The 15,827-nt window shown below is 44.0% G+C and overlaps 1 protein-coding gene across 2 annotated transcripts in view; it reads left to right on the forward strand.

Moving 5' to 3' along the window:
- RBM20 (RNA binding motif protein 20) overlaps positions 1 to 15,827 on the forward strand; it is a 196,225-nt gene that overhangs the window by 150,827 nt on the left and 29,571 nt on the right. For both annotated transcript variants that reach the window (XM_001087170.5, XM_077947495.1), the window contains exons 6-7: positions 3,331 to 3,471; positions 5,593 to 5,724. In XM_001087170.5, coding sequence (XP_001087170.4) covers positions 3,331 to 3,471; positions 5,593 to 5,724 — 273 coding nt within the window. The remainder of the gene's footprint in view (positions 1 to 3,330; positions 3,472 to 5,592; positions 5,725 to 15,827) is intronic.

The following is a 15,827-nucleotide window of genomic DNA, read 5'->3' on the forward strand; positions in this document are numbered from 1 at the left end:
AAATAATCTGCTGAAGTAAATGGTTTAACTGAAGAAGCCGTTCATGGTTACTGGAGGAACTTGGCCTTCAGCCTGAGGGATCAATATCTTGGCACTCCCATAACCATTTGCAGTTGATGTAGCTCATAATTGGAAAGCTCCAAATCACTATTATCTGGAAGAATCTAAAAATCTCATTCGTATCTTAATAAATGACGACAAGGGAATTGGTAAAATCCGGCTCCTATTTCTGATTAAAATCTTGGAAGAGAAGGAACTCAGATGTCTTTTTAAAATTTGAGTGGAAATTTTAATTGCGGCCCATTCACTTTAGTGCCTTTGGGAACGACATCTACAGCATGAATACTTCTCTCTGGTGACCGGCAGCCGCGAGGTTGTTTTTTCTACTACCCAGCAGCCGCAGTTGCTGTGCTGTGTTCCAATAAAAGCCTCTCGAGTTGTCCTTTCAGTCTGGAGGAGACAATGAGAGAGGCACTGGCCCTCATGCCTGTTCACTAGGCAACTGGATGGGCCAGGAGCAGGATAGGCCCGGAACTGCCTTGGGTGTCTGCTCCGTTGTCCAAGCACGCATTAGCACAGGCCAAGCACAGCAAAGTCACATGGGGCAGAAACGTGCCTCGCTAAGAGGAGACCAGGCAGAGCGCCCAGCCTCAGCCCTCCTTGTGATAAGCTCAGAGGACCAGCTACTCTGCCCTGCTTGAAAGCTCAGCTGTGTCTGCATCTTTATGTGAACACTCACACTAATGGGAGGCAAAGATTCTGCTTCTTAATAGCACTCCTCCTTTCATCTCTGCAGAAGGGTTCAGTCCTCACTAGCCAGGCTCAGACTCAAAGTCTCCTAGCTGATGGAGAGTGCATTGCACTTTAGGGAGATGAGGAGCTGCTCTGGGAGCTGCCTGAATCCTTGCTCCCCTTTGGGAAAGTGCTTGACCTCTGGACATTGCAGAGTGGGAGGTCGGAAAGAGGCACTTGGGCTTCTACAATTCAGGGCTGAACCATAAAAGGAAATTCTTATGGACTGTAATTGTTTTCACCTCAAATGAGACAAACGAGGGCTTTTCATGGTAGAATTACCCAAGTATTAGCCCTTGTTAGGGATGATATCTTAGACTTTCCCCCTATATTACCTTAGCAGAGTCGGACCCACATCAAATGTAATTAGATGTTGAAGTTCAGTTTAACATAGAAAATTGTGATTATGCAAATGGAGACTATGCTATTAGAATGTGTTTCAGGTTTGGAAAATTATATCGTTCTCTTCCACATTGGGTTGGCTTATGGTTACTAATTCTTGACCCTCCCAGAGACTCTAGGCTGATTAAGGTTTGCACAAAACAGACAGACACACTTCCTCCCTCAAGGAGCTTTGATTAGGGCCAAATGGTGGCTTCCAAACTGTATTCCTTAAAGGTGCCTTTGAGACTGCCAGGTGGGGGTGGCGCCAGGGTGCCAGACCCCAAAGTTTGACCCGAATAGCTCTTTTATTTGTTGAATACATTGGTATAAATCAGTTTTATCTGAAGAAAGGATTCCAAGCTGAAAATATTTTGAAAACCACTGCCCTAAACCACAGGTTGTTGCTGTGAATGTCAATGCATATATATTACATTCTCATAAACTTTTCTGTGTTCTTTTTTCTTTATTGGAATTGTAAGTCAAGCAATATGAGGTATATATGAAGAAGGTTCAGCATGTCTCATCTTACTGCCTTCCTCTGAAGATAACCAGCACTGACAGGTTGATATGTATGCTCCACATCTTTGTCTGTTTGTGCTGACATTCTTTAAGCATTTTTTATTGCAAAAAATTTTAAATATACAGAACAGTAGAGACCAGTATAATTAATCCTTGTATACCCATCACCCAATTCCAGTAATTATCAAAATTTTACAACACTTGCTTCATCTTTTTTCATATATTTTTGTTTTGTTTTCCAAAAATGGCATCATGGTACACATACCCCTTGGTAGCCTGCTTTTAACTTAACAATCTGTCTTAAAAAGTATTCCATATCACCAAGGTGAGAGAATCACTTGAGGTCAGGATTTCGAGACTAGCCTGAGCAATACAGCAAGACCCTGTTTATACAAAAAATAAAAATAAAAAAATTAGCTGGGTGTGATGGCTCAAGCCATCAGTAGTCCCAGCTGTTCGGGAGGGCGAGTCGGGAGGATGGCTTGAGCCTAGGAGTTCAAGGCTGCAGTAAGCTATGATTGTGCCACTGCATTCTAGTCCGAGTGGTCCAGGAAGATTCTGACTTCTTAAAAAAATTATTCTATGTCAGCACATTTACCTCCTTCTTGTCATGGGTTTGTAGTTTTCCATTGTATGATTAAACCATCATTTACTCAAACATTTCCCTATTGTTGGACATTCAGGCTGTTCCCAAAATTTTTTGCCACCTAATAAATTACTGTAATAAATGTTCTTGCACATAAGCCATCACATATTGGGGTGCTATTATTTCTATAGAGTACATTTCTAAGAGGGGAATGGCAGGATCATGGGCTCTGTATACTTTGTTTTATTTAATATTGCTAAAGTGTATTCTCAAAAGTTTATCGATACTCAACCTCCCACTAGCAACATACGGATATGCTCATTTCCTCATATCCTCCACAGCCCTGGTTGTTACTGCTTATAAAAAACATTATTGCCAGGCGCGGGGCTCACGCCTGTAATTCCAGCACTATGGGAGGCCGAGGCAGGCAGATCACGAGGTCAAGAGATCAAGATCATCCTGGCTAACACGGTGAAACCCCGTCTCTACTAAAAATACAAAAAAATTAGCCGGGTCATGGGTGCCTGTAGTCCCAGCTACTGGGGAGGCTGACGCAGGAGAATGGCGTGAACCCAGGAGGCGGAGCTTGCAGTGAGCTGAGATTGCGCCACTTCACTCTAGCCTGGGCGACAGAGCGAGACTCTGTCTCAAACAAAACAAAACAAAACAAAACAAAACAAAAACATTACTGTGACATGGTGGTGGACGCCTGTGGTCCCAGCTACTTGGGAGGCTGAGATGGGAGAATCACCTGAGTCCAGAAGTCAAGGCTGCAGTAAGCCGTGTTTGCACCACTGCCCTCTAGCCTGGGCGATGGGAGTGAGTCCCCGTCTCAAAAAAATATATATATATTATGAATCCTTTTGTAAAGAGATAGAATACAATTGATATTTTATGTGTGTCTGTGAATGGATTTTTTCTGCACTAATTTTGTAAATTATAGTTTTACAATCATTGTTTGGGGGAAAGATAGCCATTAGGAATGTCTGGAAGAGAGGGGAAAAGGGAACCGTCTTCTGAAGACCGCGACTGATCCTTGTTGCTATTAGTTTGCACAGCGGAAAGGGGCTGGCCGCGTGGTGCACATCTGCAATCTCCCTGAAGGAAGCTGCACTGAGAATGACGTCATTAACCTGGGGCTGCCCTTCGGAAAGGTCACTAATTACATCCTCATGAAGTCGACTAATCAGGTAGGTCTGGGTATTTTCACTCCAGTGTAATACCACACATTAGTGAAAGGGAACGATATAATTTTTGAAAGAAGTCATTCTTAACATAAAAAGCTGTTGCATAGCTGGCCTTCTGTTGGCATGGCATAGACGTTTTTGCTGGTGTTGTTTTTTTGTTTCCCCTAGTTTCACTCTATCCTTCTAGTGATGGATACAGGCCTTTGTGAATTGCCTAGAGGTGAGAGGAGGTGCTTTGGAATGAGGTGCTCATTCACATAGAAAGGGTAATTGGCACACCCAAAATAAAAATCTATGGATTTTAATCTCTTCACTGTGTTGTCAACCCCCTGAGCTAATGCTATAGTCTTATCTTCTAAGCCTATCCTATCTTATGACCTGGATTTGGAGCCAGCCAAGAACCTGGGACTAGGTATTTTTCCTGGTCCTTGATGTCAGCAGGAGAGTAGGAGTGTAAGAATGGATGGATGCTTAGTAAATCTAAGGAACTAAGAATCCTTAACCTGTAGGAGTTGACTGAGCCCTTTGGGATGGAGTACCTTTGTCTTCATTTCTAAAGTCAGGTGGGGAGTTTATGCTCCCAACAGTCAAAAATCAGAATATTTTATCTTTTAATGAATATTTTTACTTTATTAATCAGAGGAACAGGAATAGGAAAAATTCTTTTCTTAAAGAAGGCTGAACTTTGGAGACTCATAGCCACATCAGGTCATCAGCTATCTCTCTCCATCAACCTGGCGTGAGACTACTCACTTGTCTCTGTTCCTACTTCTCAGAAATTCTATTTTGGGTAAATGCACAGAATTCAGCTTGTAACATTGATGTAGTGAGAGTCCCTATATTAGTATTATTCCCATTTGACAAGTGAGAGCTAGAGGTGCTAAAATGTTTATCAAGAAAGAGGCACTTAGAAAGCTGGGTGGCAGAATGTGAAATAAAACCCTAAAGAATCTTGACTTCTTAGTCGCCCACGCTAATGTCATAGACTATGACAGCATGGAGAAAAGCCGTGCATCTGAAATTCAGAAATAAATATGAGAGAAGGAAGGGAATGAGCTTATTTAGACCATTTAGTTTAAGGAAACGAGAGAGTTAGGGGCTCACAGTGAGGGCTTCCCTGTCACTGACCCCTTTTCCCCTGTAGCACTGAGAAATCAGGCTCAGTATATTGTCAGTATAGTACAAACCAAACAAATCCAAGAAACAATAGCAGCAACAAATTCACCACACCAGCTACTGGGGTAAACTGATGCACAGTCAAGACAGTCTCTTTGGAACTCTCAGTAGACACAGATTGAGTGGAAAAGCCCATTTCTCTGTGGTTTATCAGAGCAGTTAAATAAAGAAGAAAGATGCTGTGGAAACATAATTGGGGAATTTTCCTTTTTCTGTAACTCACGACAACATGGCCTTCCTTCAAGCCCAGGGGTTTGTGAGTTCCTGAATTTTGAATATGTTTCTGTCTTTATAAGGAAAGTAAGAGCTCAAGTAACCAAAGCTTGTGTCTCTTGCTGTCACCATCACCACCAAATAGCACGTTTTATAGGGATCAGCTCAAGGCCACATATGCAACTGCCCCTCCAGGGAAATGTGGGTTAGTGAACTCTCCCATCTCAGAGGGATTCTATGGCATGATGTAGCCCGGGACAGACACACATAATTAAGAACAATGTCTGGTAACCCTGGGGATCAGGAAAGGGCCATCTTATAATGAGCTCTTTTGGTGATGTTTATAAAAAGGTCTCTTTGAACAGATGGGATCAAAGAGATCTCTTCTTTATACTGACTTTTTTTTTCCTTTTAAGTGAGGTATAAAACACATACTCTACAGTGTGTAATGTACACTCATCCTACATGCACAATTCCATTAGTTACATGTGTACACCCATATAGTTAACACCCAGGTCAAGATATAGAGCATTTCCAGAATGTCAGGTTTCTTCATGCTTCTTCTCCATCAGTTCCCCATCCCCACCTGAGAGAGAAGCTCAATGCTAACTCCTGTCACCATTGATTAGTTTTGTCTGTTTTTGAACTTCATAGACATGGAATCATGCCTTGTACTGAATCTTGTTTAAGACCATTAAAGTCAAGTCCAATGAGTGTCCTTCCTTTCTTTCTTAGGCCTTTTTAGAGATGGCTTACACAGAAGCCGCACAGGCCATGGTCCAGTATTATCAAGAAAAATCTGCTGTGATCAATGGTGAGAAGTTGCTCATTCGGATGTCCAAGAGATACAAGGAATTGCAGCTCAAGGTAAAGCATTATCTTGTTCATTCAGTCATTCAACAAGCACCAGATGAGTTTCTCCTCCTTGTTAGGCACTGACCTAAATGCTGGTGGAAAGGAGAGGATAGGAAAAGATTCAGAAATGACACACTGCCTTTGAGGATCTTGAGGCAAACCATTGCAGCATGGCAAGAAAAGTGCTTTTGAGGTAAATACAAAGTGCAAAGAGGCATTTAAGTCTACCTGGGAGCCAAGGAAAGTTTTCCAGAAGAAGATGTTTACAGGGGAACTAAGTCAGAAGGGAAAGGTTCTGGGAGTTCCAGGCATAAACGCTTGAATACAACCTTCTCTACCTATACAGACCTTCAGTAACTTTTTCTTCCTCTGTCACCCCCTTGATCTCTTGCTCTCTTCTCTCTCCTTCATATTTACGTCTTAAGCCTCATAGAAGCCCTTCTAAGCAGTCCTTGGCTGAATTGGCCACTGTCAGAACTCGGGAATGCATTCAAATAGTTCCAAACCAGGGTTTGCTTTTGTTTTAGCTGATCTACATTTCTTTCTTTTCTTTCCCTTCTTTTTTGTTTTATTGTGAAGTATAACAGAACACACAGAAAAATGGCTGATTATACATTGTGCGGTTTAAAAAGTAATAATGGGTGAGATCTCATAAACCCCATAAAACCACCACCAAAGTCAAGAAGTAGAATATAGACACACCCAGAAGCTCCTGTGAGTCCCTCCTCATGTTCAACCCCTCCCTGTCTACTCTCCTGACTTCAACGATAATCATATCTGTGCTTTTCTTTGTAGTTCTACCACCTGTATATGCCTCCCTAAATATCATGGTTTAGTTTTGCCTGTTTTTGAACTTTACATAAATGGAATCATGCTGTGTTCTTACAGATCTTGCTTCTTTCATTCAACATGATGCCATCCATGTTGTTGGGTGTGTCTATTTATTTTCATTGTTATATACATTTCCATTGTATGGCTATACAATTTGTCCATTCTACTGTTGATGGACATTTGAGTTGTTTTAGGGACAAGGCTAATCTGAACCTTCTCAAACATGTCATCCTGGTATATATGCACTTGAGCAGACAACTAGAGGTACATACATAACTAGGATTGAGATAGCTGCATCATAAGGCATGCTTACCTCAACTTTCCTAGATGACAGCAAGCTCTTTCCAAAATTAGTTGTCTCACATTTATACTCCTCCTAGTAGTGTATTAGAGTTTTCGGCTGGGCGTGGTGGCTTATGCCAGTATTCCCAGCACTTTGGGAGGCTGAGGTGGGCAGATCATGAGGTCAGGAGTTTGAGACCAGCCTGGCCAACATGGTGAAACCCCATCTCTACTAAAAATACAAAAATTAGCCAGGCATGGTGGCAGGCGCCTGTAATCCCAGCTACTCGGGAGGCTGAGGCAGGAGAATTGCTTGAACCTGGGAGGTGGAGGTTGCAGCGAGCTGAGATTGTGCCACTGCACTCCAGCTTGGGCAACAAGAGTGAAATTCTATCTCAAAAAGAAAAAAAAAGAGTTTTCAGTGATCTACATTCTTGCTAACACATTGTCTTGTCCAACTCTTAAATTTTTGCCTATCTTGGAGAGTATCATGGTTTATCAGAGTTTTGTTTTGTTTTGTTTTTGAGACGGAATCTTGCTCTGTTACCAGACTGGAGTGCAGTGGTGCGATCTCCGCTCACTGCAATCTCCACCTCCCAGGTTCAAGCGATTCTCCTGCCTCACCTCCGAGTAGCTGGGACTACAAGCATACACCACCACACCTGGCTTTTTTTTTTTTTTTTTTTTTTTTTTTGTATTTTAATAGAGACAGGGTTTCACCATGTTGGCCAGGATGGTCTCAATGTCCTGACCTCATGATCCACCCACCTCGGCCTCCCAAAGTGCTGGGATTACAGGTGTGAGCCACTGCACCTGGCTGGTTTATCACAGTTTTGTATTTTATCCTCCTAATTGTGCATGGAAGTTGAGCACTTTTTCATTGTTTGTTGGCTGTTCCATCTGGATCTTCTTTGATGGGATGTTTCTTTTCAAGTCATTTGCCCATGCTTTTCTTTTGCATTGTGTCTTCTTATTGGTTTGCAGGAGTTCTCTTAACTGGAGCACCAAGTCTATTTGGATTTCTTGTAATTATTGCTATATTTGTGTTTAAATCTACCCTCTTATTTTGTACTTTCTACTGTTCCATTTAATAGGGATTTTCCTGTTCACTTTAGCTCATTCCACATTGACTTAGGATCCATTTTGTCCAAGACCCACAGGCCTTAATCCACCTTCAAGGTTGAAGTCAGAAGACAAAGGCTCAGTGGCTAGGACTGGCATTCTGACAAGTCTCCATATGTAGATGGGTACTGTGTCAACCAGCTTCCAGAGTCCTGAATCTGCTTTGCTTGCATCATTGCCTCTAAAGTTCCTTCGCTAACAGTTCTCCTTCCGGCAGAACTTGGCTTTTTTTTCCCCCCGCCAATGAAAGTATATTGCTTCTTTCAGACAAGTAAGGATCCCACCCCATTCTGTATCCAGCCAAAGTTCCTGTTCTCCTGGATTCTCCCCCTCGGGGCTAGAATTGAATTTCTACACTAAGTTCCCAGTGGAACTTTGGTCTCCAAATGAGAGGTTGTCATAAGTTTCTGATTAAGATTAACGGCAGTAATCGGTTTCTTAAATTAAAGTACCAAAGCATAGTAATACCTTCCTGAGGGAGATAGTTTGGGGTGGTGCAAAAAACACGGGTTAAAGAGGTCAGATGGTCAAGTTTTGCTTTCAGCAAATGTGCACTGAGTGCTCACCGTGGGTGGAACTGGGCCAGGTGCCATGGAGGTAGAAGTAGCAAGCGGGCGAGGAGCTCAGTCTGGTGGGAGTAAAAGCAAATAAACAAAGAACCACTGACAACCATGTGACCTATCCCAGATTGGAAGATGGTGATGTCAGCCTGGGCTCTACCACTTCCTGCTTTGGTGAGTTTAGAAGAGTTGCTTAACCTCTGTGAACCTCAGTTTACAGATCAGGAAAGGACTATACTTTGAGTAATTTGGCTTTAAGCATTTTTTTCATATATTATCTTTTGAGTCTCATAATTCACCATACCCTGTGAGGTGTGTAGGGTGGATAATAGCAGTAATTATAAGAGTAAAACAATAACAATAATATATACCTTTAATTGAGTCCTGGTACTCTGGAGCAAGTAATGTACCAAGCACTTTACATACATTATTTAATCCTGACATCAGTCCTGTTAGACAGCTATTATTATCTCAGTTTTACAGATGAGGTATCTGAAGCTAATAGAAGTTCAGTAAGTTGCCCAGGATTGTATTTAGCTACTGGAAGAGCTATGATTAAAACTTAGTACTGTTTTGGTTTTGCACTAAAGCTGCATTGTTATAGTGTGTTATTATGATCTCTGTTGTCTGCATGAAAAAAACCCTGAGAAATCACGTAATTTGCTTATAGTCACCCAGCCAAGAAGCAGCAGAGATAGTATTATAACAGAGCTTCTCGAGCTTCAGTGTGCTACAAATCACTCAGTGATGTTGTTAAAACGCACTTTGATTCAGCGTGTCTAGGGTAGTGCTGTTATTGCGTATTTTTAACAAGGTCCCAAGAGATGCTGCTGCTGGTGGTCCTCGGAGCATAGTTTGAATGGAAAGGGCCCAGAACACATTGTTTTCTGATCTTTAGTAGGGCTTTTCTGCTCCCCAAGCTGCCATATTCCCTCTTAAGGTCATTGTGAAGGTCGCATGGAATCATAGATGTGAAAACAACTTAATGTATGTTTCAACTACATAGTAATGCATGCTTTATGGTCCCTATGTTGATATGAATCTCTCTCTGCAAGTAACAGAAATTCATCTCCATTAAGCCTGTTGGCTTAAGTAAAAAAAAAAAAAAAGAAAGAATTTATGGATTCATGTAAATGAAAAGTCCAGGAGTAGCTCTGGCTGCAGATACGGCTGGATTCAGGACCCAGAGACCCTCATTAGGACTTGGTTTCTCTCCACTCTGCCTTCTGCTCTTTTGGCCTTGTTTACTGGGGGCTCCCTGGGGTGGGCCGTTGCAGCCCAGGCTCTCTCCTCTAGGTGGCATGATAGCTACAGTGACCTCAGCAGTTCTTACTCCCCCTTCCATTTCCTTCAACAAGAAAAGCCAAGAGTTTTTTTCCTAGAAGCTCCCACAAAAGTCCTGAGACTTTTGAGAAAGTAGCTCTGACTGGACTAGCTTAGCACAGGGGCACATCCCTAAATTGATCTCAGGCCAGGGCTAGGTCATTCTGTGATTGGCTGGACCTGTGTCATCTGCTACATCCTCAGAGCTGGGGCAGAGACCCACCCAGAGCTCTGGAGCAAGATGAGGGAGGAACAGCTGCTATCAGGAGGAAGGACAGTGGCTACTGGGAAGGTACAGGGCAAACACTGTATCCCTGTGTTTCTCTGGGCCAAAGGGGCTGCATGTGAGGTCCCACCAGGGTTTGCAGAGGTGGAGAGAAATTCTGATTGCTCTTTCTCCTCTAACTGTATCTTTTGCTCACCAGGCAAAGTATAGGGAGAGAAAGGAGAGATTTTAAGGTATTTTTCATTTCCTCTCTTGAATATTTCCTCATGCACCTATCTTATCTCCCCATATACTTCCTGTGGCAAAGGTTCTGTTCCTCAGCTTATTTGAGGCAGAACCTTTCCCTTGATAGATGTTTAATAAATATGCAAAATGAATAAGAAAGAGAAAATCTGAAGGAACAATAAAAAGTGAGTAGCCTTCTTCCTACAGACCTGGACAAGACGATTGGAATATTTTCTGGGTTGTTCTATAGAAACTTCGTCAATAAGTATGGAATCATAATCTCTTTGATGCAGAAGTGAACTTGGAATAATGTAAACCAGTGTCTCCCAGTCACTTCATCAGAGAGTCATCAGGGGATTTTTTGTCGGAGGAGTCCTCTTGCCCAGAGATTCTCTTTAGTAGGCTTGGGGTGGGAATGAGACTCCAAGGTGCTTTTGAGGGCAGAGGGCCTGGTTTCAGAGCCACTGGTCTTGCCAGCCTCCTCACTACAGAGAGGGCTTCTGGCCCTAGGAAGCAGTCTTGTGAATGGTCCATGGTGCTCTCAGTTGGGAAGATGATTGAGAGTCTTCTCTATGTACTGATAGTTACAAAGCATACAAGGCATGGTTCTCACTTAGGGAAGAGTTCACTCTCCAACTGGGAGACAAATTATTCTCGTGCAAAATTACACAAGATTTAAACATGAATGCATAAGTACAGGGGCGACCAGAAGTTCCATGGCAAAAGGCAGTATGACTGAGGGGTGTGAAAAAGGGAAGAGATTCCTAAAGGAGGCCTTGAAGAAAGGGAGAATTAGCTAAAGAGAGACAGGGCTTCCAGGTAGGAGTCAGGCGAATGACGATATCAAGCCTAGAAAGCCTGGTAATGTTGAAACAGTCGGGGCTGCCTTGACAGGATCTGGCTTAGATGAGTTCTGGGCTCATCTAGAAGGTTTCAGTGTCTTCCTAGGACTCTTGAAGTGTGTGAAACAGCTGTGGAGTTGTCAGAGGGCATGAAACTCTCCAGCAGTTCCCTTCATGTTGGCCAAGCACTCTGTGACTTTTACAGGTGTAGCCTGCCATGCCCTGAGGCTTTTGGTGGATGCCAGATGGGCCTCATTAACCCATCTTTACAGGTAGAGAAAGTGAGTTTCCCATAGGCAATAAGCCTTGACCCAGGGTGACCCAGCCAGGTGCGGGCACAGCTGGGGCTACTCTTCCTGGGTTGAGGTTCCAAGTGGTGGTGCCTCCCTCTTAATATGCCAGCACTTTTCTGGAACTGCATGGGGCTTGGAATCTCAACCTTGTCTTAAAAGCAGCAAGATGTGTTAACTCTGAGCACTGTAGATGGTCCCTTGTGGGACTGTTGAGCGAGATCATTGTCATCGCAGAATGGATGTAAAGATAACAATGTCTGACATTTGCTTCAAAATAATATAGGAGGTGGGGAAGGAAGGTGGTGAGTACGGATGTATATTAGTCCATTCTCACACTGCTATAAAGAACTGCCTGAGTCCAGGCCGGGGTGGCTCACGCCTGTAATCCCAGCACTTTGGAAGGCTGAGGTGGGTGGATCACTTGAGGTCAGGAGTTCAAGACTAGCCTGACCAACATGGTGAAACCTAAACTAAAAATACAAAAATTAGCCAGGTATGGTGGCAGGTACCTGTAATCTCAGATACTCAGGAAGCTGAGGCAGGAGAATCGCTTGAACCCAGAAGGCAGAGGTTGCACTGCACTCCAGCCTGGGCCCACAGAGTGAGACTCCGTTGCAAAAAAAAAAAAAAAAAAAAAAACTACCTGAGACTGGATAATTTATAAAGAAAAGAGCTTGAATTGGCTCATGGTTCCTCAGGCTGTACAGGAAACATGGCTGTGGAGGCCTCAGAAAACTTACGGTCATGGCGGAAGGCAAAGGGGAAGCAGGCATGTTTTTTGTGGCCAGAGCAGGAGTTAGAGTGGGAGCAGGGAGGTGCTACACACTTTTAAGCAGCCAGATCTTGTGAGAACTCTATCACGAGAGTAGTACTAGGGGGATGGTGCTAAACCATTAAAAACCACCCGCATGATCCAATCACCTCCCACCAGGCCCCACCTTCAACATCTGGGATTACAATTGAATATGAGATTTGGGTGGGAACACAGAACCAAACCATATCAAGATGCAACAAGATTGGTCAGCATCATTGACTGAAGATGGGTAATAGATTCTTCGGGGTTCAAAAACCATTCTCTCTACTTTTGTGTATGTTTGAAATTTTCTATAATAAAAAGGTAACCAAAATTTTATCATAGACCTACTCTTTTCTCTCCCATTTCATTTTTTGATTACAAAGCTGTAATCACCTTTGTTTCACCTGCCCTCTTTATGCCTTTACCCACAGGATACAGAAGCTGGTCAAAGAGGAAGGTTGAGAGAATTTTCTTAGGGCTTTCAGAAGTCAACTCTCTTATTTGAAAATCTTTGGCTACTTCTGTCCCCTTTTCAGATGGCAGCTGACAGCTGGTCCACAGAGCACCAAACAATTTGCAATTACCACCTAAAATAGCAGAACCAATGCTCTGATCCTCGGGAGGGATCACAATACCTGTGACCGCTAGCCCCAGCATGTAGTATTTGCAGATTCATATTCATTCTCTGCAGCCACCTCCTTCCATCTCTCCAGCCACGCATCTTGAGATGGGTGTTAGGCAGCGCCTGCTCCATGCCAGGCTCTGTGCTGGTGCTGGCTGTGTGAAGACTGTCAGCGCAGGAGGCCCCTCACGGGGGACCTGCGATCTGGATAGAAGTAACTCCAGGAGGTATGGGCTGAAAGCGACCCCAGGAGGACGTTCTGTCGTTAAGAAAATAAGGGACAGAGGAAGGTTTAAGCCAAGGAGAGGCTCTTCTAAGTCCACTCTAACTGCACCTCTTTGACTCCTGGGAAACTGCATGGGCCACTAGAGGATGTTTTCATCTGCAGTGTCTGATCAGCCTGTTCTGCCCCTCATTGGGGGCACCCCTGAGGGGAAGGGCCTGGGGGTGCCATCTGTGATAACCAAGGTGCAGAAGGGACCGAGAGCTTGTGGAATGCCTCTGGCCCTGACATTGGCCTGACCTGCTCCTGCCCCCATGCGCCTGAGCCCCACCCTCATAGTCACTCTGCCGTGGGTAATCTGCAAAACCTCAGCCGCTCCCTGCCAAGACCATCCTCCTCCCACGTCGGCCTTTCTTGGATCTGAGCTGGAAGGAATAACCAGGAGAATATGAAGTTCCAGAAGAGCAGAAGAAAACTGGAACCTTGGGGACTCTTTTTACAACAGAAAGCTCCCCATCCAATTCCCATGGGGAATTTTATTTTTATGTTCTAAAGAGTTGCCAGATACATTTATCCCAGTTTGGGGACACATTCTTTAGCCTTTGTCCATTCTAATGTGGCAATGCAAACCACAGATTTGGGAGGGACCTGGGGTGTGGCCTCCCCGGTGATGGCAGATCTCATGACATGATCTTGGTCCTGATGTCTCCCACCAGCTTTCCCAAGCTCCGCTGCTCCCTTGGTGCCTGCTGTGACAGGTCCTTTCAGGGACTAGCCATCCCAGTTGGCTTTCCCTTGATGATACAGTAGCCGGAGTCACTTGTGTGGCCCAAGGTGGGCAGGCAGGAAGAAGACCCACTTGGTGGGATCCACATTAAGTTCTATCAGCTTCAAGTGAGCCTTCTTCTTCTACCCCAAGTGACAGCCGACCCTGGCTGAAGGACCGGTGGTCTCTAGCCACACGGCGGGGTGGGAGGAGACATCCTGGACAGCAACTTTCTTCTTGGCCAATGCCAACAGCCTTGGCTTCTATCCTTGTTTGGCCTTGGTCTGAACAAGGTCCAGTTTAAGCAGCTGAGGTGCTGGAGGCCAGTGCGAGTCTTGGGTGATCTGGTTATTTGTAGGTGGCACTTTCAGGTGCTTTATAAAGGGTCGATCTCTGCAGCTTCAGTTTGACATAAGGGACCATTTGCCAAAGTTGTGGTGCCTTTTCTGGTGGACATCTGCCCAGTGCTGAGTTCCTGGGCCTTTTCTTGAATGGGGGATTGGCTGACTTCTAAAACCTCTGACTTATTCACGAGCACAGATGAAGGAGTCACTGCCTTCTCTTTGACATTCTTTCACTTTGCATCTCCGTATGACAAGAGGTGAGGTCCCTCCCTCACTTGAACATTTTATGTCTCTTTTCTGTGTACTAGCCCTGACCTCTCTCCCTGAAACTGCAGGCAGCTCCTCCTTCATTGTCACCTTTACTCTGTTTTTCCCAGCCCAACCCTCTATCTCAACAATAACAGATAATCAGCCACGCCACTTAGAGCACTCATACTGTGCTAGTCCAGCTAGATCACATCTCTGGACCTGAGTTTCCCATCTGTCAAATGAGATACATGATGCTTTTTAACATTTGTATGGCTCTTATTGCATGATTTAGCTGGGCGTGGTGGTTCATGCCTGTAATCCCTGCACTTTGAGAGGCCAAGGCAGGAGGATTGCTTGAGCCCAGGAGTTCAAGACCAGTCCTGGCAACATAGCTAGACCTTGTCTTTTATAAAAACTGAAAAAATTAGCCTGATGTGGTGATGAGCCCCTATAGTCCCAACTGCTTGGGAGGCTGAAGTGGGAGAATCACTTGAGCCTGGAAAGTTGAGGCTTTCAGTGAGCTGTGATTGTGCCACTGCATTCCAGCCTGAGTGACAGAGCAGGACCTCGTTTCTTTAAAAAAAAATTTTAAAAAGATGCATGATTCCTTGCAAATTACATAGAAAAAATCAAGGATAAAAAGCAGTTGATTAAATTTAATAAAACTCATTATCAAAAGTTTACATAGACTGAGGGTTATTAGCCTTGGTCTTTAAAAAATCAGCTTTTTTTTGAGATATAACTCATATTCCATAAAATTCGCTCTGCTTGATACATTTTTATTTAAAGGATGAATTTTGCATCATCTTTAGGAAGATGCTCCTGACTTGCCTTTTGTGCTTGTGAATTTTTTTTTTAAAATCATTTATTATTTATTTATTTTGGTTATCGTGTGTCCATTCTGGGTTTAGGAAAGGGCTTTGGTTGGGAATGGGGGGCTGGGGTTAGTCCTGTCCTGGCATAGCCACCGTCTGATGATTTCAGGGAAGGATGGAGCCCTGGTTGCCTAGTATTCTCAGCTGTGAAGCCCGACTCCCAGCTTATGCCACCCTCCTCACAGATTTACTTTGAGCATCAGCTGATGCCTGTGCATGAGGTGTTGAAGGGGGCACAGGGCATGGAAAGCATGGAAAGGAACTTGGAGTTAAAATACCTGGTGTCAGGTCCTGATTCTTTTCACTATCTGCGTGACCTTGAAGTGTTCCTTAACCCAACACAACTCCAAGAGTCACCAACTGCACGGAACACAAGGTGGCTGGTGACCCTGGAGCTGTGAAGAGCAGAGACCCTGCCTCAACTTCTCTGGCTCTAAGTTTCCATAGATATTAAAGGTGGAGGCTGCAGTCAATGATCTTCAAGTCTCTCCAAGTTTACAATGCATGCTTGCCTTCCTTCCTTCCCTCCTTCCATC

This window comes from Macaca mulatta, chromosome 9 (assembly GCF_049350105.2).
Source record: "Macaca mulatta isolate MMU2019108-1 chromosome 9, T2T-MMU8v2.0, whole genome shotgun sequence".
Classification (NCBI taxonomy): domain Eukaryota; kingdom Metazoa; phylum Chordata; class Mammalia; order Primates; family Cercopithecidae; genus Macaca; species Macaca mulatta.